The sequence below is a fragment of the Capra hircus genome, chromosome 23 (genome assembly GCF_001704415.2).
Source record: "Capra hircus breed San Clemente chromosome 23, ASM170441v1, whole genome shotgun sequence".
NCBI lineage: Eukaryota > Metazoa > Chordata > Mammalia > Artiodactyla > Bovidae > Capra > Capra hircus.
In genome coordinates, this window is record NC_030830.1 from 38,044,256 (window position 1) to 38,066,895 (window position 22,640).

The following is a 22,640-nucleotide window of genomic DNA, read 5'->3' on the forward strand; positions in this document are numbered from 1 at the left end:
CTCCTCCGTGTCAGGCGCGGTGTGTGTACATATTATCTTGTAAAATGGATGCTGCAGTCACACCCATTATATGGGCTAGGAAACTGAGACTCAGAGAGGTGCAGTGATGAGCCCAAAGTCACACAGCTACTGGACAGCTGCCATTTTCTTCTCCCTCCCAGGGGCCCTGGTTGCCCTGGGACCTCCCCCACACTGGGGTTAGTCCTCAACATCAGAGTGCTATGGGCTGGTACCTGGGTGAGGTGGGGTCCCTCCTGACCAAAGGAAGAGGTCATGGTAGAACCCCACCCTGGGAACTTACTCCCCTAGAGAGGATTCTCTGGGGGAGGGGGGCCAAATTCACGTCCTGGTCACCCATCTCATAGAGGAGCCTCAGGGTTGGCCGAGATCTCTCTCCCCCAGAGAGACCCCAGCCAAGAAGTTACACGGGAGGGGGCCATGGGAGACAGCCTGGCAAGCTGCCATCCAGAGTACATCTGTCCTCCTGTTTCACTACCTCTTACTGCTCTCCTTCCTCCGATGGATCAGAGTGGCTCAGAGCTGGGGTGTTCCGGGACTCTGGGGATCAGCTGGGTGCAGGGTGGGGTGGCTAGCCCACGAGGTCTTTTGCCCACAGAAGTGGTCTCTGGACGGAAAGTTTGAGAACCACTGGTCTGGAAGCCTCTGGGTGAGTCTGGATGCTTTTCTAGGACTTTCAATGCAGACAGTACCCTTCTTGGTGGGCTCTTGGGGAGCAGGGGTGGGGCAACTCCAGGCCTGGGGCACTGGCCCAGGAAGCAGCACCCTAGGTCACAGGAGACTCTGTCTTCTTAGGGGCTTCAGAGCAGATCTGCTGGATGGTGGTGGGGAGGTGAGGGGAGGCTGAAGAGGGCTGAATCAGGGAGAGCTCAGGCTTGTGGCTCTGTCTTTGTCTGACTTTCCGCTCTCTCATCTTCTCCTCTCTCAGCGGTGTCCCAGGGAAGAAATGTGGCACCATCATCCTGTCTGCTGAGGAGCTCAGCAACTGCAGGGTGAGTGGCAGAGGACTGTAGGACAAGACCTGGGGGGGTGGATGGGGCCCTGGGGCCCGCAGGATGTCCTTGGAGGTGCCGGGGGAAGGTGGGGCTCTTCACTTTACCCTAGCTGTCATAGAAGCCCACAGCTTTGGAGCTGGAAGAGGTCCCCCCCTTTTTAGAGCTGAGCTGACTGAGGCACAGGGAAAGGAAAAAGCTCGCCCACGGTCAGCCGCTGAGCTGGGCTGGGAGCCCTGGTCCACTCCCCGCCACGGCCACGCTCACTTGTCCTTGAGCCAAGACTGCCTTGGCACAACACTGGCGGCGGAGAGGCCTTTTCAGTCTGGGAGGCTGGGCGCTTGGCATTTAGTTGTCATTTTTCCCTTTTAGCTCTGGAGTAGGGTGATGCCCCTACATGGGGCTGAGGGGGTGAGAGCATGTGGTTGGCGTGTGTGTGTGTGTGTGTGTGTGTGTGCGCGCGTGCGCGCGTGTGTATGTTGGGAAGCCAGAGTCTGCAGTCCTACGCAGCCCTTGGTTTTGCTTCTTCTGTGGGACTGTAGAGAAGCAGGAGGTAGGGACAGCTCGAGGAGGGAGCTGAGGGGGCAGCCAGGGTCTTTAATAACGAGGCTGTAGTGTCTCAAACTCTGCATGCAGGGGCTTCCAGTTGGAGAATAAGACGCAGAATTGAGATTCTTTGGGAAGTGCAGCAGTGACTAGGTCAGCTCAAACACAGTTGCTCTGTCGGCTTTCTCTGCTCGTCTGTTTACCTCGGTGGGGCTGGTGGACCTTGACCCCAGGACTAAACCTGCCCCGCATGTACACCAGCAGAGGGCGGGGCGCGCAGTAGGTGATCACAGAGGCTCTTCTGTGAATCTGTAATTGAATGAACAGGAAGCCCAAACCAAATGTCTAGGGGATGTGGGTATAACTGCTACACCTGTACATGCTGGCGATCTGGACGCTATTGGAGTCCCCACAAGGGAGAGAGTCAGTTCAGTCACTCAGGCGTGTCCGACTCTTTGCAGCCCCATGGACTGCAGCACGCCAGGGTTCCCTGTCCATCACCAACTCCCAGAGCCTGCTCAGACACTGTCCATCGAGTTGGTGATGCCATCCAACCATCTCATCCTCTGTCACCTCCTTCTCCTCCTGCCTTCAATCTTTCCCAGCATCAGGGGCTTTTCCAATGAGTCAGTCCACATCAGGTGGCCAGAGTATTGGAGTTTCACGGAGAGAACGAGGGCAAGAACCCAGCCAATATGTAGACTAGAGCTTCTATTCAAGCTTCCGGAGCCTCAGTTTCTCCACCTGTATGCTGGGGCTGATAGACTTGCTGTGAGGATTAAAGGAGATCGTGAAGGTGAACGTGCCCGAGGGGCTCTCCTGCTAGTGGGTGTCTGGGGAAGACCAAATCTGAATTCCCTGAAACCTAAATTCAGTTTGCCCTCAGCTTCTAACTCAGTCGGTGGCTTCCTCCCTGGTTTATAATTCGACAAAGTAATACAAACAAAAGTGCTTTGGAAATTCTAAAGCTCTAGACAGTGCTGGGTGCTGCTATTGGTCTAGTTTTCCGGGATTGGTAAACAGTGTGTGTTTAGGCTCTCCTCCTCCTCCCCCACTCCGCCCTCCTCCCCCTGCATCCACGGATGGCAACAGCTTCTTTGATTTAAGCAGTTTCAGAGCAAGTGGGGGTGGGGGGCTCCCTCCCTTCCTCTTGAGATCGTCAGCTCCTTTTCTTTGGGGGCATCTTTGGCTGAGTTCTGTCTTTCCCTAGAATACTTGCAAGGAAAAAGAGACTAATTCCCAGCATCTGGCTGAATTAAAATAATTACATCTGATCGGCTTTGCTTCTGTCATCCCAGCATTCAGTAGGAGGATCAAAGGAAGAGGGTGGAGTCTGAGAGATGGTTTTTCACCAGAGCTGGGCTTCCTGCTCAAATGAATATATTCTGCTAGAGCAGACAAACCCTCCCTTCATCCATGGGGATGGTGTGGGCAGGCAGGGACCAGAGAAGGATTAGAGTTGACTCCAGAGGGTCATCAGCATGCTTTGATGGGTTATAGAAAAGCCCTTCTCATCGAGAATTTAAATACCAAGAAAGTTCCAACAATCAGAATTTAACCCCAGATATTATTCAGTGATACTTGGGGTTGACAAGGCTGAGCTTAATCTCCTGAAAGGCCTCTGAATTACCAAAGAATTCATTATGGTCAGCAGTGAAACAGTAATTATTGCATGTAATACTGACCAATATTTGCATAGTCCTCACAGCTGACTAAGACTCTCGTGTTGACACTCTATTTGATCATTCACCATGGGACTCAGGGGGGCTTCCCTGGTGGCTCAGACAGTAAAGAATCTGCCTGCAATGCAGGAGACAGGGGTTCTGTCCCTGGGTCCGGACGATCCCCTGGAGAAGGACATGGCAACCCGCTTCAGTAGTCTTGCCTGGAAAATCCCATGGACGAAGGAGCCTGGTGGGCTACAGTCCAAGGGATCACAACTGAACAACCAACACTTTCACCTTCATGGGACTCAGGGCTGGATAGGTGTGAGTGACCCAGTGTCCAGATGCAGAGAAGTTGGAGTGGCCTGCTTAAGACTGCAGGATTCTAGCCCCAGCCTGTGGTCTGGGAGTGTTTCCCTCATCCAGTGAAGTTCTGAACCTTCATGGCACATGGAACAGCTATGAGCTTTGTCAGGCCAGTAGCTGTTAGTAGGCCTTATGAGTGGCTGGACTTCTAGAGAGAGGCAGGAGGGTGTTGTGGGTGCAGGTGGTGAATAGTTCCTAGGCTTCCCCTTCCCAGACCCCTAGCTGCCCCTAGGCCTGCCAGGCAGCCAGACAGCCTTGCTCCGGAGCCAGGAGTCCTTGGCCGGAAGCACATTCTCAGTGCCATCCAGTCAGGTCCCTGCACACACTGGCGAGAGTGTGACTCACCTCTCACCAGCCAAGGAAGTCAAAGCTCCACCTGGCAGCTATCCCTCCCCATCCCCTTCTAGATATCAGCAGCCTGGCAAATAGATGGGGAAACAATGGAAACAGTGACAGACTTTATTTTCCTGGGCTCCAAAATCACTGCAGATGGTGACTGCAGCCATGAAATTAAAAGACACTTGTCCCTTGGAAGAAAAGCTATGACCAACCTAGACAGCATATTAAAAAGCGGAGACATTACTTTGCCAACAAAGGTCTGTATAGTCAAAGCTATGGTTTTTCCAGTAGTCATGTATGGATGGGAGAGTTGGACCATAAAGAAGGCTGAACACCAAAAAATTTATAGTTTTGAGCTGTGGTGTTGGAAAAGACTCTTGAGAGTCCCTTGGACTGCAAGGAGATCAAACCAGTCAGTCCTAAAGGAGATCAGTCCTGAATATTCATTAATGCTGAAACTGAAGCTCCAATACCTTGGCCACCTGATGTAAAGAGCCGACTCATTAGAAAAAGACCCTAATGCTGGGAAAGATCGAAGACAGGAGGAGAAGGGGACAACAGAGGATGAGATGGTTGGATGGCATCACGACTCAGTGGACATGAGTTTGAGCAAGCTCCGGGAGATGGTGAAGGACAGGGAAGCCTGGTGTGCTGCAGTCCATGGGGTCACAAAGAGGTGGACACGACTGAGCAACTGAACAACAACAAAGCCTGCTTGTGTTTTCATTCATTTCATTTCATCAAGTATGCTTTCTCAGTTCATGCCCTCCCAAAGTTTTCCATTTTGTATGAAAGACAGAAATTGCCAACCAGCAGTCACTGTACAGCAGAGTCATCAATCCTGTCAGACCCATTGCCTCTTTTTTTATGACAAATATTTTACAGCACTCTTTACTATCCTGAAGGAAAATTCTTGGATGTAGCATATAATATGCCAAAATACATACAGGTGAGGCAATGAGCCCTTGCAACTACCTAGAGGAAGAATACCGTAGCTCTTGCAAAGGAAGGAGCAGGAAAACAATAGTGAGTGATATCAGAGAGGCAAAGGTGTGGGTGAATGCGGGGGCCAGATGGTGCGGGGCTTTGTGCACGGGGAGCTTAGCTTTGAGTCCTCATTGTTCTAAAGACAGACTTCAGAGAGAGCCCAGTATCTCCATATGTGAGTCTTGGGAAGATTCCAGGAGAAAGATAGGAATAAAGGGGTAAGGTGAAGTAGGGGAAGTGGTGAAGGTTTTCTGATTCCCAGAAGAAGCAGGTTGATCTTTGGGAATGGTTTGTGTGTGCATGAGTGCGTGCGTGTGTGTGGTTAGCACAGCTACATGTCCTGCATGATGAAAAATCAGCATTCAGATATCATCCTTTTATTTTTTATCTTTTTAAAGGAAGAGCGGTACTTATTTATTTTTGGTTGCCCTTGGTCTTCATTGCTGTGCGTGGGCTTTCTCTTCTTGCAGGGGCTACTCTAGTTACGGTGTTTCTGTTGTTGCAAAGCACAGGCTCTATGGCATGTGGGCTTTAGTAGTTAGGCATTCGGGCTCAGTGGTTGTGGGACATGGACTTAGTTGCTCAATGACCTGGGGGATCTTCCCGGACCGGGAATCAAACCCATGTCCTCTACATCGGCAGGCAGATTCCTATCCACCGTACCACCAGGGAAGTTCCAGACATCACCCTTTAAAAAAGTTAGTTTGCAACATTTTGGCCTTAGAAATTATCTTTCTGGTTAACAACAACAACAAACAGAATGAAAGAAAACAAAACAAAAACATTTTTCCTGATGCTGAAAAAATAACATGTTCCCAACAGACAGTTGAAAATACAAAGATGAGAAACATCACCAAGAGATAATCATTGTTGACATTTTGAAGCCTTTCCTCCAAGGCTTTTTTTCTGTGTGTCCAAGTATATAGTTTTTTCTTATAATTAGTAGAATATGATATCCAGATTTATTTTTCCCATGTCATTAGATATTCTTGGAAGACATATTTAATAGCTACATATCAATTCTCTGTTGTATGGATGGGCCATAATTTATTAAATCTATTCTCTTTAAGGAAAACAATATAATTAATACCTTGAACATTCTCATAGCTGACTTCTTCCATTTTCCTTTGAACTTTAGTTGGAGTTTGGTTAGTATCCTAGACACACAGGCTCAATGAGTGGGAGGAAAAATGGTCAATCGCAATTGTCCGCCTGTGAATGACCACATCAACAGATACACAACTGATTGGCTTGCTTGAGAAGCCAGGCATTAAAGCAGCAGAGAAAAACCAGCTTGACCTCAACGTGGTTATTCAGCTGTCTAGAGATAGGCCCAGCTCCTAGACCAGCTTGAATGCTCGCCGTCTGCGTGAGAATAAACTGCAGCCTGTGGAGTCTTCACCACCATCCCGAATGCCTACCCCCGGGCCTCCTCCCTCTGCAGGCTTACCTAGGCAAGCAGGGGCTCTGGGGCTGGGCCCCTCTGTGAAAGCAAGAGCCCTTCCAGAGGTCATTGGTCACAGAATCACCCCCAACTCTGAGTTGTGTTCACTCTGTAGGGGTGCTAAATCTCAAGAGTTGTGGCTAATGATTCATTTTCTTACCTTCTTAAGTTTAATTTTTAGTTTGTATTGGGGTATAGTTGCTTTACAATGTTGTGTTAGTTTCGGGCGTATGTGTGTGTATGTAACCATGCGTGTTCAGTCACATACAACTCTGCGACTCCAGGGACTGTCGCCCGCCAGGCTCCTCTGTCCATGGAACGCTCCAGGCAAGAATACCGGAGTGGGTTGCCATCAAAGCGATTCAGTGATACAGTTACATATATTCATTCTTTTTTCAGATTCTTTTCCCTTACAGGTTGTTTCTTTTCAATGTCTTCATTTTTCTGAAAACATTTTTCTGAAAACTTATTTGGAAAACAGCAAATATTAAGGAGAAGACCATAAATGTCACTATGTTCCACATCTATTTAAAAGGGTTTCTTAGGGTACAGAATGTGAGCAGTAGGTCAAAGCGTTAAGAACTTGGGCTCTGGGTCCAGACTAAATGCCATTGCTTACTAGTTCTGTGACCCTGGGCAAGTTGCTTGACCTTTCTGTGCCTCAGTTTCTTCATTTGTAAATGGCTTTATTTTACTTAAAATAGATTTTTGATATTTTATGTGTCATGGATTTTTTTTGCATTTTTTTTAATACCGCATTAAAATCTTTATTTCAATTCCCGAGATTTTTGGAGTCGCTTAAATTTTGCACTGGCCTTATCCTGGCTCTCACCCTGGGGGCTGCCAGCAAGACTCAAGCCAGAGTAACCTTCCATTCTCCCCTCCTGGCTGTGGCTACCCTCTCCCAGCCTTCAGCCCACCCACTGACCTCTGATCTCTCTCCTGGGTCAAGGAGGGCTAACATGTTAGAGTAGGCCAGGCTACCACCCCAGAGAAAAAGGCTGTTTGTGCTGTGGTCTCACCAGCAGCCTGATTAACATGCGGAAAGATGCAAATGGAAGCAATCTTGTTGTTAGCGAACTTAATATGTTTTTTAAAAAGATGGGGTGAAAAGGCAGAAATTGCAGAAAATTATATATTGCCGGAGCTGTTTTACCATCCCTGCAGTTGATTCCAGAGATGCTTCTGGTTTGGGAAAGGCATTTTATGTGCTCAGGGAGCCCCCCTCTCTCTCAATGAGAATGTCAAACAGCAGGATCTTTGACCCTTGACCAGATTTTGCTGCTCCCTAATCCTGCTTGCCCAGTACATTTTATTGCCTCTTCTGGAGTCACATGTATATCAAGGGCTGATTCATTTATTAACCCTTATTCAAGAGGAATAGTGAAAGCATAGTAAACCTATTACCATAAACCATGGGAAAGCGTGAAAGTGTTAGTCGTGTCTGACTCTTTACAATTCCATGGACTGTAGCCCACCAGGCTCCTCTGTCCATGGGATTCTCCAGGCAAGAATGCTGGAGTGGGTAGCCATTCCCTTCTCCAGGGGATCTTCCCAACCCAGGGACTGAACCTCAGTCTCCTGCATTGCAGGCAGATTCTTTACTGTCTGAGCCACCAGGGAAGCCCAACATAACCCATGATTTGTAGCCACCTTCAAAAGCAAGTCCCTCAGCAGCTCCATGTTCCTTGGCTCAAGGGCTCCCCATGGGTTGTGCACCCTTTGGAGAGGAAGGGTGCCTTGGTTACAGCCTAGAAAGTCTCTGAAGTTTTGTCTTATGCCCATGGATTTGAATGGCCCCATACTGTTTATCATAATGGGCTTCTGGCAAATGTTACTGCATCTAGATGGTGTTACGGAGGACAGATCAAGTTGAACAACCAAATAAACCTCTATCAATGCCGCACACGTATTTGCTATGAGGGTGCGTTAGGGGAACGAGGTGTGGCTCGCTGATGGATTTTTCCAGTTAGATGAATTTCAGATCCAATCTTTTATCTTTTTTTTTTTGGACTAGTTTGCACAGAGGAGACTTTTGTAAAATGGATTTCACACTTCTCTGACTTCTCAAACTGAGACTGCAGAACATAATTAAACTTATCTTGATGATTCGGGGTCATCATTTGGAATCTCAGTTATTCATCTTTGGAGCCAGACTGTCTGGTTTCAATCCAAGCTTCTCCTCTTATTAAGCTGTGTGGCTTCAGGAGAGAGTATTAACCTCTCTGTGCCTCAGTTTCCTTAGCTTTAAAATGGGAATAATCATTGTATTTATCATAAACACTAGCTGGACACTGGCAATTTCATTTGGGTCAGCCTAGGAGTAAATGGCACTCAGAAAAAAGTGTTGGCTTTGATTCTTTTATTTATTTCATTTTTCACATTTTTATTTATTTATTTTTGGCTGTGCGTGAACTTTTCTCTAGCTGTGGCGAGTGGGGTGTATTCTCCGGTTGTGGCATGGAGCCTCCTCATTGCTGTGGCTTCTCTTGGAGCACAGGCTCTAGGGCGTGTGGGCTTCAGTAGCTGCAGCACATGGGCTCAACAGTCGTGGTTCCCGGACTCTAGAGCACAGGCTCAACAGTCATGGCACACAAGCTTAGTCACTCCGGAGCATGTGGGATCTTCCCGGATCAGGGATCGAACCCGTGCCTCCCACATTGGCAGGTGGATTCTTTACCACCGAGCCACTAGGGAAGCCCCTTAAATTTGTATTAGAGTGTCACTTTCTGCTGTGGCTCTGATTCTTTTAGCTGTTCTATGCTAGGCTCTGTGGACAGGTACTTAACATATATTATCTCCCTTGGTCTTCCAAACAGTCTCAAGGGGAAGTCTCCATTTTTCCAGAGGAAATACCGAGACTTAGGTGGAATTGCTTGCCCCACGCTGCTCAGCTGGTAGATGGCGGGGGTGGGCTGGGGTCTAATCAGGGGCTGTGGCTTCTTTGTACTGTTTTCTCTGTCAGGCGCTGTGCTGGGACCATGGCCCTCCCAGTGGAGCCCTAAATGGTCCCTGAAGTTATGGTCTATTAAGTTCTGCATTAATATTTTTCTGATATTTCTACTCCCCTTCCTGATCTTGCAGGACCCCCCATGGGGTTTCCTAGGCAGGAAGAATAAGAGACTGTTCCTCTGGATCTTGAGGCATCTGTTTTGGTTGTTTTAAATATATGTATGCATTTTATTGGGCTTCCCTGGTGGCTCAGACAGTAAAGAATCTGCCTGTAATGCAGGAGACCTGAGTTCGAACCCTGAGTCAGGAAGATCCCCTGGAGAAGGCAATGGCAACCCATTCCTGTGTTCTTGCATGGAGAATTCCACGGACAGTGGAGCCTGGTGTGTTATAGTCCATCAGGTCCCAAAGAGTCGGACATGACTGAGCAACTAAAACACTCACATGCATTTTATAGTCAGCCAGTATAAACTGTCATGTGTAGCTCGTCTGTGTTCATTCAGGTGAGAGTGTCACACAGGTGACCTCCAGCTGTGGGAGAGGTCACTGTGATAACCGCCAAGTTATGTCCTGGGGAGCCTGAAGGGACCCTGGATTCCCAGACTGTCCCCTGAGCACCAGCCTTCCCCAGATGCCACCCCATATGGTCCCTGTGGCATTGGCACCAAAACCTAAGCCATCCAGCTTTAAAGAACAGTGATGGTCATCCTGTCCACTGCATCACTTTCTAGAAGAAGAAGCAGGAGGAGGGCTTGAAGAACTGCTGGGACTCGCTAGAACTCAGAGCTGTGTTCCTTGCTGAGGCTCCTCTCTGTTTTCTGATGCTACTGATGTTTCCATCCAAGGGGAGGAGCCAGGACCCACCTGATGGGGATTTGATCTGTTCACTGGGGCTTCCCAGGAGCCCACCTGCCAATGCAGACGACATAAGAGACATGGGTTCGATCCCGGGGTTGGGAAGATTCCTTGGAGGAGAACAGGGCAATCTACTCCAATATTCTTGCCTGGAGAATCCCATGGACAGAGGAGCCTGGTGGGCTACAGTCCATAGGGTTGTAGAGTTGGACATGACTGAAGTGACTTTGCATGCATGCATGATCTGTTCAGCCACACAAGACCGGCTCTTGGCTTAATGCTCTGCTGTCACAGTCTTGAAATCTCTTAATACTCTTTGAAAAAAGGACCTCACCTTTTCCTTTGACACTGGGTCCCACAAATTACACAGCCAGTGCATAGCGCAGGGAGGTGAGGGGAGCCCACCGGGTCCTATGCCACCCCGTTTTCCTAGGCCTTGGGATGGAGCTCCCCAGGAAAGCATTTAGGGGCCCCCTCCATCCAGCATGAGATGTGATTGGAAATTTCTCCTGGGTAGAGCTAAAAACTGTTAGAAGTGGACCTCAGTTCAGTTCAGTCACTGAGTTGTGTCTGACTCTTTGCGACCCCATGGACTGCAGCACGCCAGGCTTCCCTGTCCATCACCAACTCCCGGAGCCTGTTCAAACCCATGTCCATCGAGTTGGTGATGCCATCCAACCATCTCATCCTCTGGCATCCCCTTCTCCTCCTGCCTTCAATCTTTCCCAGCATCAGGGTCTTTTCCAATGAGTCAGCTCTTTGCATGAGGTGGCCAAAGTATTGCAGTTTCAGCTTCAGCATCATTCCTTCCAGTGAACACCCAGGACTGATCTCCTTTAGGATGGACTGGCTGGATCTCCTTGTAGTCCAAGGGACTCTCAAGAGTCTTCTCCAGCACCACAGTTCAAAAGCATCAATTCTTCGGCACTCAGCTTTCTTTATAGTCCAACTCTCACATCCATACATGACTACTGGAAAAACCATAGCCTTGACTAGATGGACCTTTGTGGACAAAGTAATGTCTCTACTTTTTAATATGCTGTCTAGGTTGGTCATAACTTTCCTTCCAAGGAGTAAGCATCTTTTAATTTCATGGCTGCAATCACCATCTGCAGTGATTTTGGAGCCCCAAAAATAAAGTCAGCCACTGTTTCCACATCTATTTGCCATGAAGTGATGGGACCAGATGCCATGATCTTAGTTTTCTGAATGTTGACCTTTAAGCCAACTTTTTCACTCTCCTCTTTCAGTTTCATCAAGAGGCTGTTTAGTGCTTCTTCACTTTCTGCCATAAGGGTGGTATCATCTGCATATCTGAGGTTATTGATATTTCTCCCGGCAATCTTGATTCCAGCTTGTGCTTCTTCCAGCCCAGCATTTCTCATGATGTACTCTGCATAGAAGTCAAATAAGCAGGGTGACAATATACAGCCTTGACGTACTCCTTTTCCTATTTGGAACCAGTCTGTCTGGTGAGGTCCTTTTTTCAACCGTGTCCAGTTCTAACTGTTGCTTCCTGACCTGCATACAGATTTCTCAAGAGGCAGGTCAGATGGTCTGGTATTCCCATCTCTTGAAGAATTTTCCAGTTTATTGTGATCCACACAGTCAAAGGCTTTGGCATAGTCAGTAAAGCAGAAATAGATGTTTTTCTGTAACTCTCTTGCTTTTTCGATGATAAAGCGGATGTTAGCAATTTGACCTCTGGTTCCTCTGCCTTTTCTAAATCCAGCTTGAACATCTGGAAGTTCACGGTTCACGTATTGCTGAAGCCTGGCTTGGAGAATTTTGAGCATTACTTCACTAGTGTGTGAGATGAGTGCAATTGTGCGGTAGTTTGAACATTCACTGGCATTGCCTTTCTTTGGGATTGGAATGAAAACTGACCTTTTCCAGTCCTGTGGCCACTGCTGAGTTTTCCAAATTTGCTGGCATATTGAGTGCAGCACTTTCACAGCATCATCTTTCAGGATTTGAAATAGCCCAGCTGGAATTCCATCACCTCCACTAGCTTTGTTCGTAGTGATACTTCCTAAGGCCCACTTGACCTCACATTCCAGGATGTCTGGCTCTAGGTGGGTGATCACACCATAGTGATTATCTGGGTCGTGAAGATCTTTTTTGTACAGTTCTTCTATGTATTCTTGCCACCTCTTCTTAATATCTTTAGCTTCTGCTAGGTCCATACCATTGCTGTCCTTTATTGAGCAAATCTTTGCATGAAATGTTTCCTTGGTATCATCTCGGATGACCTCTAAAAGTCTCAGTTTTCTCATCTGTAAAATGGGGAGACTAGAGGAGTTACTTCATATATGTGTGTAAAGAGGGCTCAACACAGCACCTGGCATCGAGTAAGTGCTCAATAAGTCAGCCGTTCTTTATTCCAGGTCTGAAGTCCTCGATTTCTCAGGAAGATCTCAGATTCCCAGAGTTTCCCAGTCCTGTCTCCTTGTCCCTCTCAGCTGGTCAATGCTGAGGGACATAATAAAAGCTGCCATTACCTGGGCACCTCTGGATGCTGGCTGCTGTGCCTGGGCACTGCCCCCAGGGGCTCCCTTCAGGGGACCCTTCAGCCCAGGCTAACTGGAGCCCAGCCCTGCCCCGAGTCAGAAGAAATCAGTGATTCTAAAGAGATAGGGAAGCAGGCCTCATGAAGGGTACTGTGCTCTGTGCTGGAAGAGGCATCACTTTGAAATCATGTTGCCTTCATACATGTTGAATTTCTGCTCTGCCAGTTGCCAGCTGTTGATCTTGGGCAGGTTACCTAGCTTCTGCAACCTCCAGCATCCTCATTTGTAAAATGAGGATTATTATGAAAAAGGATGATTTGGAGGGCTAAATATGCTAAGGCTGTAAAGCCCTGAGCCAAGGCTGGCCTACACACACGGCAACTAATAGCTATTTGTGGAATGAATGAATGAATAAGCTAGTGGTTGGAGTTCTGTTTGCTGTCATCAGATGCCCTTGAGAGAAGGCTTGTGAGCTGGTAGAGGTGGGCGTGGGGCAGGGACAGAGGCCACACACAGGCAGGGGCAGGGAGGGAGAAGGGAGAAATACCCAGATCATCATAACTTATACACACACAGTACTCAGTGTGCGCCGTATACTCCTCAACGTTGTCGTCAGTTAACTCATTTCATCCTCTGACAAGCCTACGAGGTAGTCTTTCCTTTATCCCCATTTTACAGATGAGGAAACTGAGCCCAGACAGGGTGAGGAGCTAGATCACACAGCTAGTGAGGGATGGAGTGGAAGCAAGCAGCCTGGCTCCAGAGACCATAGTCTTAACCAACATACTGTATCCACCGTCCCAAGCTTTTTTCCTTTTTTTTTACAAATTTATTTATTTATGGCTGTGTTGGGTATGGTTGCTGTGGGCTTTCTCTAGTTGGGGAGAGTGGGGACCACTCTCTAGTTGCAGTGGGCAGGCTTCTCATTGCAGCGGCTTCTGCTGTTGTGGAGCATGGGCTCTAGGGAGCGTGGGCTCAGTAGTTAGGCTTAGTTGCCCATGGCATATAGCATCTTCCTGGACCAGGGATTGAACCCATGTCCCCTGAACTGGCAGGTGGATTCTTAACCACTGGACCACCAGGGAAGCCCCCTGCCCCAACATTTGACCATGTCCTCTGAGCTGTGAGAGGTGGCATCTTCATCTCTGCCACCATGCTGGTCCTGTGGGACTGATCTCCAGAGACGCTCTTCCCCACTGAGAAGAAACGGGCAGCACGAGAGAGTGGGTATTTCCTGACAGGCCCAGCCCTTGAGGGCAGGCCAGGCCCCAGGCTCCATCACCAGAACCCTAAGCTCTGGCCAGTTGGCAGCTGACTCGTTGGGATGCAGAGCTTTCAGGTTGAAGAGCCCACACGGGGATGGGCAAAGAGGAGGAGGCAGAGGCATCTCTGCCCAGTGCCCTGTTGACCACAGCGAGCCGAGGGGCCAGGATCCTCACGCGGCCTGGGTACCTGCCACGTGCTCTTGGGCTGAGGGTTGGGTCGGCTAGGGCCGTTAACTCATCAGAGGAGGCAGAAACCCAGGGCTCTGTTTGGCAAACTTGTGGGAGTTGCTCCCTGCTCTAAGCTGTAGGCTCCTCAGCTGTAAGATGCGGGAGCGGGGGTCACGGTCTAGCTGTACCCGCCTCAGAGTTAGATGGGTCTTGTGTGCGTCAGTGCATGTGGAAGGCATGCTTAAACTCGGGAACCATGCAACCGTGTGAGGGAATGAGGCGATGTGGACCGCGAGGGCTCTGGGGCTGGGTGGCCAAGCTCAGAGTGGCTCAGGTTAGTCATTTCAGCTGTGAGCCACTCGGTACAACAGTGATGACACCACGTGTGTGAGCCTCGACTCATGGGGTGACATGCCTGCAGCACGCTCTCCTTCAGCCCTCACCACGGCCCTCTGCGGCGTGCACTGTCATCAGCCCCACGACACAGAGGGGAGACTGAGGCTCCGAGAGGTCACCTCCTCGTCTGCTCACACAGCAGCAAAGTAGCAGAGCCAGGATTCTAACTGGGGCAGCCGGCCTCACAGCCCAGCTGCTCCGCCAAACCTGCCGGGGAGCGCTGTCTGAAGACAAAATGAGCCCCTCCAAAGTGTGAGCTCAGGGCCTAGCACCTTGTGCCAGGCAAATGTGAACTGCTGCTGTCCTTTCTAACTGGCTTGGTGCCTGGAATCCCCAGGCCCCTGGGCTGTGTTTCCACAGGGACAGGGGGGCGCCCCCTCCAGCCCTCTGCTGCCTCACACCCCTGTTCTCCTTCCTCTCCCCCAGGATGTCGCCACAATGCAGTTCTGCGCCAACAAACTGGACAAGAAGGATTTCTTTGGGAAGTCTGACCCCTTCTTGGTGTTCTACAGAAGCAACGAGGATGGAACGTGAGTTCTCCAGCAACACTTCCAGGGCCACGGGTTGGGGGGTGGGCTGAACGGTGATGACTTGCTGGGCGGGCTGGCTTGGGCCCTTGCTCTGGGTAGACGTCAAGGGGCCCTAGGAGCTCCAGGGGCTCCTGGCTGCACAGATGGGACTGGTGGGGGACAGATGGCAAGCCCTCAGTGACATTCTGAGGGTCTTCGTGATGGCAAGTGCTGGGCGTGTCAGAGATGGAGGCAAAAACAAGCAAGAACTCGGGGTCCCTCTGACAGTCCACTCCTTCTTCAACATCGATCAGTCCCCATCTCTAAACCTAGTCTTCACCCATCCACAGCCCTCTGACACCCCAGGACACATGTCCCCCCCCTTCTTCCTCCTCAGCATGGCAAATCTGCACCCATCTCCCCACCTGGCCCCACACTGCCACAAGCTTCGTTCAAATTCCCTCCCATCTTTGAAACCAACTCCCCCCTCCTCAATCTCCTTCTCTCCTCTCCTTCATCTGGAAGCCACCCACAGTATGATGGAAAGACAGATGACTCGTTATCCAATGTAGGTCAGTGATGTACACAGAGGGACAGATTCTAGGTTGAGGGTCTGGGGACCTGAGTCGACTCCACCAACCGGCTGTGTGACCCCAGACAAGTGTGCCCCGTCTCTGGGCCTGTTTTCTCATCAGTGAAATGATCTGGTTGGACGAGGCGGTCTCCACGGTCTCCTTAAGCATCATAGCTCTGGGAGGCTGCGGCCACTTATGGCTGGGATTCTGCAGAATGAGGAAGCCATGGGGCCGGGAAGGTTAATTAGAGAAGCGCTGCTGGAGAGGGGAACTGGGGAGCAGGTTTTGAAGGAGAGAAAGAAAATGGGTCCATGAGGGTTGGGGGTTGGGAGGGGAAGGGAGGGGAGGGGAAACCCAGGGAAGAATAACAGTCTAGAGAAACAGTGTGTGCAGAACTAGTGTGCCCTGAGCAGAGGGCAGGGAGGCCTTGCTAAGGCCCCTAGAATCTGAAATTCTGGGTGTGTGTGTGTGTTGGGGGGCAGGGCAGCAGCAGAGAGGAGGTATTTCACTTCAACGGAAAAACGGATTTTTAAACCTGAACGTACAAAACAAGGGAAATTTGGTACGATCATTTGCATAACAAAAGGATTCTTTGTCTCACCAGAGGACTCCTAGCAGAATTTCTTTAAATAATCCTTGTTGACTTTGACTTGACTTGAGGGAGGGAGGAACAGGTCGGAGTGATGTTCTGGGCGCTCATGGAAATGTCCACGCAGCTCCCCTCCGGTGGGGCCGCGCCAGGGCTCGTCTCAGAGGGGAGGGCCGGCTGGCCGGCAGCGGGGAGGGGCTTGGGCTGTGGAGCTGGAGATGGGTGTGTTGCAGGGTGTTAGCCCATGATTAATCTGGCAGAGCGGTGTGTAGGATGGATGGGGAGGGGGCGGGGGCTGGGAGAGACTCGTGACTGACACGGTGAGCAGGTGGGAGGTGCTGAGCCCGGCGAGCTGCGCGGCGGAGACGGGCAGGGGCGGAGGCGGGAGGGGAGGATGGGGCTAGAGGCCGGTGATTGGCCTGGCGTGGCAGAACTGGGGTGGGGGCTGCAGCCACACCCCCTCCCCGGTAGAGGAACTGCGGGGAACCCAGAATGTTGAAAACAGCAGAGGAGTTGGTCAGATGGGGCCGGCGATGGGCGGTTATTTGAGGGCGGGTTTCCCTGGAAGCAGGGGCTGGGTCCCTCTGGGGTGGGGGGTGGGGGTAACCCAGGGCAGCTGGAGAAACTGATCCAGAGGGAGTGAAATGTCACGTCTGCCATCCCAGGAGGAAAAAAGGGCAGGAGACATCCGCAGAGCACCCCCTGTGCTCCCGGCCCCTCACATACCTTGTCTCCTTCAATCAGAATCACTCGACTGGGAGCGGGAATGTGGTGACGGACAGCCAGGCTCGCCAGCGGCTGCCGGTCATCAGCTGTGTGACTTTAGGCGAGTGTCTGAGCTCATGGAACTTCCTGGGATGGTGTAAATGTTTTGTATCTCACTGTCCCGTACGGTCGCCACCATGTATAACTGCTGAGCCCCTTGAAAGGGACTAGAGCGACTGAGAAACTGAATTTTTTAAAACTTTCCTTGCAGTTAATTTAATGTAAATAGCCACGTGTGGCTAGTGGCCGCCATTCTGGGCAGTGGAGCGCTACCCTCTGCGGTTGTTTCTTGGCGATGGGGAAAATCCTAACACTTCCCTCCCAAGGAAGCCGTGAGGATTAAATGAGTTAATGCGGGTTATTAGAGCAGGGCCTGGCAGCATTCGTTACGGTTCTTTGGGGGAGCTGGGGGAGCGCAGTCACTCGCCTGGGGCTGCACAGCGAGGCAGCGCGCGCTGGGACCCCAGCTCGCGTCTGTCTGAGGCTGTTGGTTCTTACCGCCCACGCCCGCACCCCATGTGTTGAAGTGAATTGAACTGAGCTGAGAGATGATGCGGGGACCCTTTCCGCACCAGGGCCTCTTACCCCGCCCGCGGCAAGTACATCAGGGGATCAGGGGCCTGTGGATTTAGCGATGGATGCGGGGAGGTTGGGGGAGCATAAAGAAAGTGGTTTCAGGCAGGAGTCTGAAGCGGAAAGCAGACCACACAGGGCTCAGGAAGAAAGACATAGGGAGGACGTGAGGCTCAAGAGCGTAGCGGCTTGCTCAGGCAGTTTTACCGGCCTGGGAGAGGAGCTCTAGAAGGCAGGGGTTCCAAAGAGGCGAGGAGGCCGAGAGGGTCCACAGTAGGTCTGGTGTCTGTTCAGGTGGGAAGTGAGGGTTTTTGCGAGGTGTGAACCTCCCCCGGCGCCGCCAGTTGCTGCTCCAGAGTCTCCCTTCTGTCCACTCCCCTCATCCTGCCCTACCCCAGCCAGGCTCCTCTTCCTGCCGGACCTGCTGCCCCAGCCGCGGGCAGCGGTGGCCCCTCCTCCCCGGTCCCCATTCCTCTCATCACCAGCTCTGGGGTGTGTGGGGAGGTCTCCCACATGAACCTCACACTCCAGCGGGTGGGCGAGAAGGAGCACAGAAGAGAAATGCTGAGCCGTGGTGACAGGAATGACATTTTGACTTGAAAATTGCCAGAGAACTGGCACAGGGCTGTGTGCTTAAAGGCAGGGCCCAGGCACCTTCCCAGGTGACCTTTCCCAGCCGGGAGGTAGCTGGGGTGGATGGTGGGGAATCTCAGGGGCACAGACCCGGCCCTAAGCTCCACTCGGGGTCCCAGCTGCCCCTCCACGGGGGTTCCAGGGCAGGGCCCATCAGGCATGGCGTGGGGAGTGGGCCAGGAGCTGGATGGGCGCCCAGCTGGGACAAAGCCAATTCTGCACTTTCAGTTTGCAAAGCAAGCTCGTGGATTCAGACTAGAAGAACCGAGAAGGTCTCAGAGATCATCTCAGCCAGGGGCTTTAATTTCACTGGCTTTAATTGAAATGCCAGTGAGAGCTATGGAAACTCTCCTCTGAGAAATACATTTATTCGTTAGTTCATTCCAAAAAAACATTACATGAACATCTGACTAAGGGCCAGGTGCACTTCTGAGCGCTAGAGTTATACCAGGGAACGAAGAAGACAAGCCTTGACCTTACGGAGCTTACATTTTGGTTCCAGATTGTAAAAGAAATGAGAAAGACCCTGTCAAATGTCAAATGGTGACAGATGGGATGAAAATAGCAGTATAGAAAGGGACTAGGAGCTGTCAAAATCAAGGGACCAGGGGGCTATAAATTTTAGATAATGGTGCTCTGGGCAGGTACTCATGTCACAGAGATGACATTTGAGCAAAGACCTGAAGGAAGCGATCAGGTGAGCCAGGAGCATGGGAATCTGGGTGAGAGTGGTCCAGGCAGGGGACAGCAAGCACGTGAAACTCAGACACCCAGTTCCACCGATGATTTCAAGGGTTCACGGATTCCTAAAGCACCCTCCCCCCTCCAGATCCTTCCATGGGTCTCAGAAAAAGAAAGTCTGATAGTGGCCAACTCCCTGGGATCACAGGTGAGGAAACAGAGGCCCAGAGGGGGACAGGCTTGTTCAAGTTCCCCCAGAGAGCAGCAGGGGCCAGAACCACATCTCCTGACAGTCCTGCCTGGTGCAGGAATCCTCTCTGCAGTGTTTTCAAGAGATGGCTGTCTAACTTCAGCTTGGATGCTTCTAGTGACAGGCAGCTCACCACCTCACAGAGCCATTCTCTCTACTGAGTGGCACCTGCCGAGATGGGCCCGCCAGCCCCTCTGGTGTCAGGACTGACGGCCCTCCTTCTCTCCTCTGCCAGGTTCACCATCTGCCACAAGACGGAGGTCGTGAAGAACACCCTAAACCCAGTCTGGCAAACTTTCTCCATTCCCGTGAGAGCCCTCTGCAACGGGGACTATGATCGGTGAGATGAGAAACTGTCCCTCTCCCCAAGCCTAGGTGCGGGATGCACGGTCGCGTGGATGAGGGCCAGCCCATCGGTAGAAGCAGACCTCCTGGAGCTGCGAGCTGGCGGCCCTGCGCAGGGTGGGCCTGGGAGTCCCTCTGCCTCCCTGGGCAGCATCTGCTTTTCATCTCTTCACAGCCCTTCCCTCCCCATGCCCCGCCTCTTTCCTCCCAATCTGAGTTCCCATTGGTGGAAGCCCTCCCAGGCTGGGGGTAGGAGGTGGGGCTGGAAGGTACCAGGGATTTCTGGGAAGCCAGGGTGTTGGGGCAACTGTCCTGGAGCTCAGTGGCTGGTCTTTTCACTGTGCCCCAGAGGGCAGATCTAATTGCAGGCAGAGGTGGCCTTGTCCCCACCTGCTCCAACTCCTGGCTGAGGGTCTCTGGGGAGTCAGGATCCTAGGATATGCTCTGCCAGACAAGTAAGCGGGGGTGAAGGATGCAGTGCAAAGAGCTCGTGGGATTTTTTTTTTTGATCCTTCAAAGCCTGCTCATGATACACGTCCTCACTGTTTGGGTGCAGACTGCTGAGTGTGGATACCAGATACCTACTTTCTAATCCTGCCTCTGTGATGAAAAGGCACTGTCAACCTGGGCCGACTCTGGCCTGTCTGAGCCTCAGTTTCTTCATCTGTAAACTGGGTGTTTAAACATCCACCTACTTTGTAGGGCTGCTTTGAAGCTCACATGATACAACCTATATAATAAGGCTCTGGTTTGGAGACCTGAGTTCAATTCCTGGGTCGGGAAGCTCCCCTGGAGAAGAAAATGGCAACCCCCTCCAGTATTCTTGCCTGGAGAATCCCATGGACAGAGGAACCTGGCAGGCTAGAGTTCATGGGATCGCAAGAGTCGGACACGACTTAGTGCTGTCTTTCTTTCTTTCTTGCATAAAACGGTTCCCTGGTGGCTCAGCGGTAGAGTCCACTGGCCAATGCAGGAGACGCAGATTTGATCCCTGGGTTGGGAAGATCCCCTGGAGAAAGAAATGGCAACCCACTCCAGTATTCTTGCCTGGGAATTCTCATGAACAGGGGAGCCTGGTGAGCTACAGTCCATGGGGTTGCAAAAGAGTCAGACAGGACTTGGCGACTAACAGCGACAATGCATAAAACACCATTCAGCGTTTCATCCACAAACGTTTGTTGACTCCCTGCCATGTGACAGGCACTGTGTCAGATGCTGGGAAGTCAGCAGGAAGCAGAACACACAGTCTTCACCCTTCACCCAGCCTCTCGGAGTTTACATGCTAGTGGGGGAGGCAGACATTAATCCAATAATCACACAAAGAAACGTATAATTACAAATTGTGGCAAGTGCGGCGGGTGGGGGAGAGGGGTTTGTGGGATGGAGCTGCAACACAGAATTGGTCCGTGTTTACTCACAAGAACCCAGCCTGGTTTCCTGGTGATTGCTAGAGCTGGTGGGCGAGCTAGTAGGGGCTTCCTGGTCAGGGCTACCCAGGTGTCCCTGAAGGAGCTGGGCCTCTGCTGGCCACTCCAACAGGAACACTCGGCTGTCAGAACAGATGTCTCAGGGCACCCCGGCCAGTGGCATTGGCCTGGGTTCCCCAGTGTTCTGTTCCCAGTGGCCACTGACGGGGTGTGTTCGGTGGGTGAGGGGACAGGAGTGAGCAGATGGTTGGCCTCCAGGCACCCCTGTCTCCCTCCCTCTAAGGCTGCTGATCCAAGAGATGAAGCAGCTTCTTTGTCCTGCCTCTCGGCTGGGACAAAACCGCCACAATTGATTCCACAGGTGGTCATGGGGCACCTACTGTGTGCTGGGCAGCTGTGCGGCATTCAAGGGAACGCAGCTGCATTTCCGGGCTTCCCAGGTGGCTCCGTGGTAAAGAATCCTCCTGCCAAGCGGAAGAGGCAGGTTTGATCCTTGGGTCAGGGAGATTCCCGGAGAAGGAAATGGCAACACACTCTAGTATTCTTGCCTGGGAATTCCCATGGACAGAGGAGCCTGGCGGGCTACAGTCCGTGGCGTTGCAAAAGAGTTGGGCATGGCTTAGTGACTAAACAGCAGCAGCAGCCACATGTCCATTTTCAGGGGGATTATAGCCTGACCACAGGAGCACACATGTGCACACATGTATTTTATCTTAGTATTATTATTTTGGCCACCCCGCCTGACATGTGGGATCTTAGTTCCCTGACCAGGGATCGAACCTGCTCCCTCTGCAGTGGAATCATGGAGTCTTAACCCCTGGGCTGCCTGGGACAACCCTGAATACATGTATTTTAGATAGCTAAATAGCTGTGCAAAATGAGGCTGGAAACAAAAAGAGGCATTTCAGTCTAACAAACTCCTGTGTCTGGCCAAGTCCTGGGCATTCTAGGGTGGTGGGGAATTGGCGGGGTTGAAGCGATAGGGTCTAAAGGAGGCTCAGGGGAGGTTGGAAGATTGAGGAGGGGTCAGTTCCTGGGGACCAGGGCTGTAGGAAAAATGGTTGGGATAGAGAGAAAAGGAGGGGGACGTTCAAGGTGGGGGATGGAAGGTGTGGCAGCTCAAGTCTCAGGGGCATCCAGCTGACCCCTCACACCATTGCATCCCAGGGCAGGGCTCCTAGGAGCCTCAGAATCCAGCCTTGTCAGGGTCAGCCAGGAGGGCAGCCCGCTTAGAGGCCTGGGCTCACTGTTCAGCCATCAGAGGAGTTGAGGGCTGGTGAGGAGGTGCAGGTCACGAGGAAAGTCCAGGTGGGCCCCCATATCCCCATCCCATGCTGAGTCCTGGACTGGCTTTCCCCGAGATGGCCACAGGCAGCTGGGCCCCTCCTCCAAAGCCAGGAGCAGGTTGACTGGGGTGTGACTGACTGTGGTGTGAATGGAGCGGTCATGTGTATCACCCTGGCCTGGTGAGCCCTAGGGTCACCTACACACCCAACAGCCACTCAGGAGCTGCTAGAAGGCCCCGCTGGGCAGGAGAGGGTGGGCCTTGTGCAGCAAAGCAAGGCCCCTTTCCATGCCTTCCAGGGCACCTCTTACAGCGTCACAGGACACACTGGCTTTAATCCAGGAGGCCTGTCTTCTAAGCCAGCCAGACACCGGGCACCGTCTTGGGTGCTATGGACACACTGAGCTATCAGACCCAAGCCTCCTTCTGAGGTTGCTCCCAGGCCAGGGTGGGAGACAGACAGGTCATAATCATAACAGCAAAGGCTCCTATAATACTTTCGAGGT

General features: G+C 51.5%; 1 protein-coding gene across 4 annotated transcripts in view; it reads left to right on the plus strand.

Annotated features, from left to right (window-relative positions):
• The window catches only part of CPNE5 (copine 5), a 101,909-nt gene that overhangs the window by 49,828 nt on the left and 29,441 nt on the right, over positions 1–22,640 (plus strand). For 2 of the 4 annotated variants that reach the window (XM_018039275.1, XM_018039277.1), the window contains exons 8-11: positions 617–667; positions 947–1,010; positions 14,929–15,032; positions 19,313–19,417. In XM_018039275.1, coding sequence (XP_017894764.1) covers positions 617–667; positions 947–1,010; positions 14,929–15,032; positions 19,313–19,417 — 324 coding nt within the window. The remainder of the gene's footprint in view (positions 1–616; positions 668–946; positions 1,011–14,928; positions 15,033–19,312; positions 19,418–22,640) is intronic. The other 2 variants (XM_018039278.1, XM_018039276.1) reach the window with 1 other exon arrangement.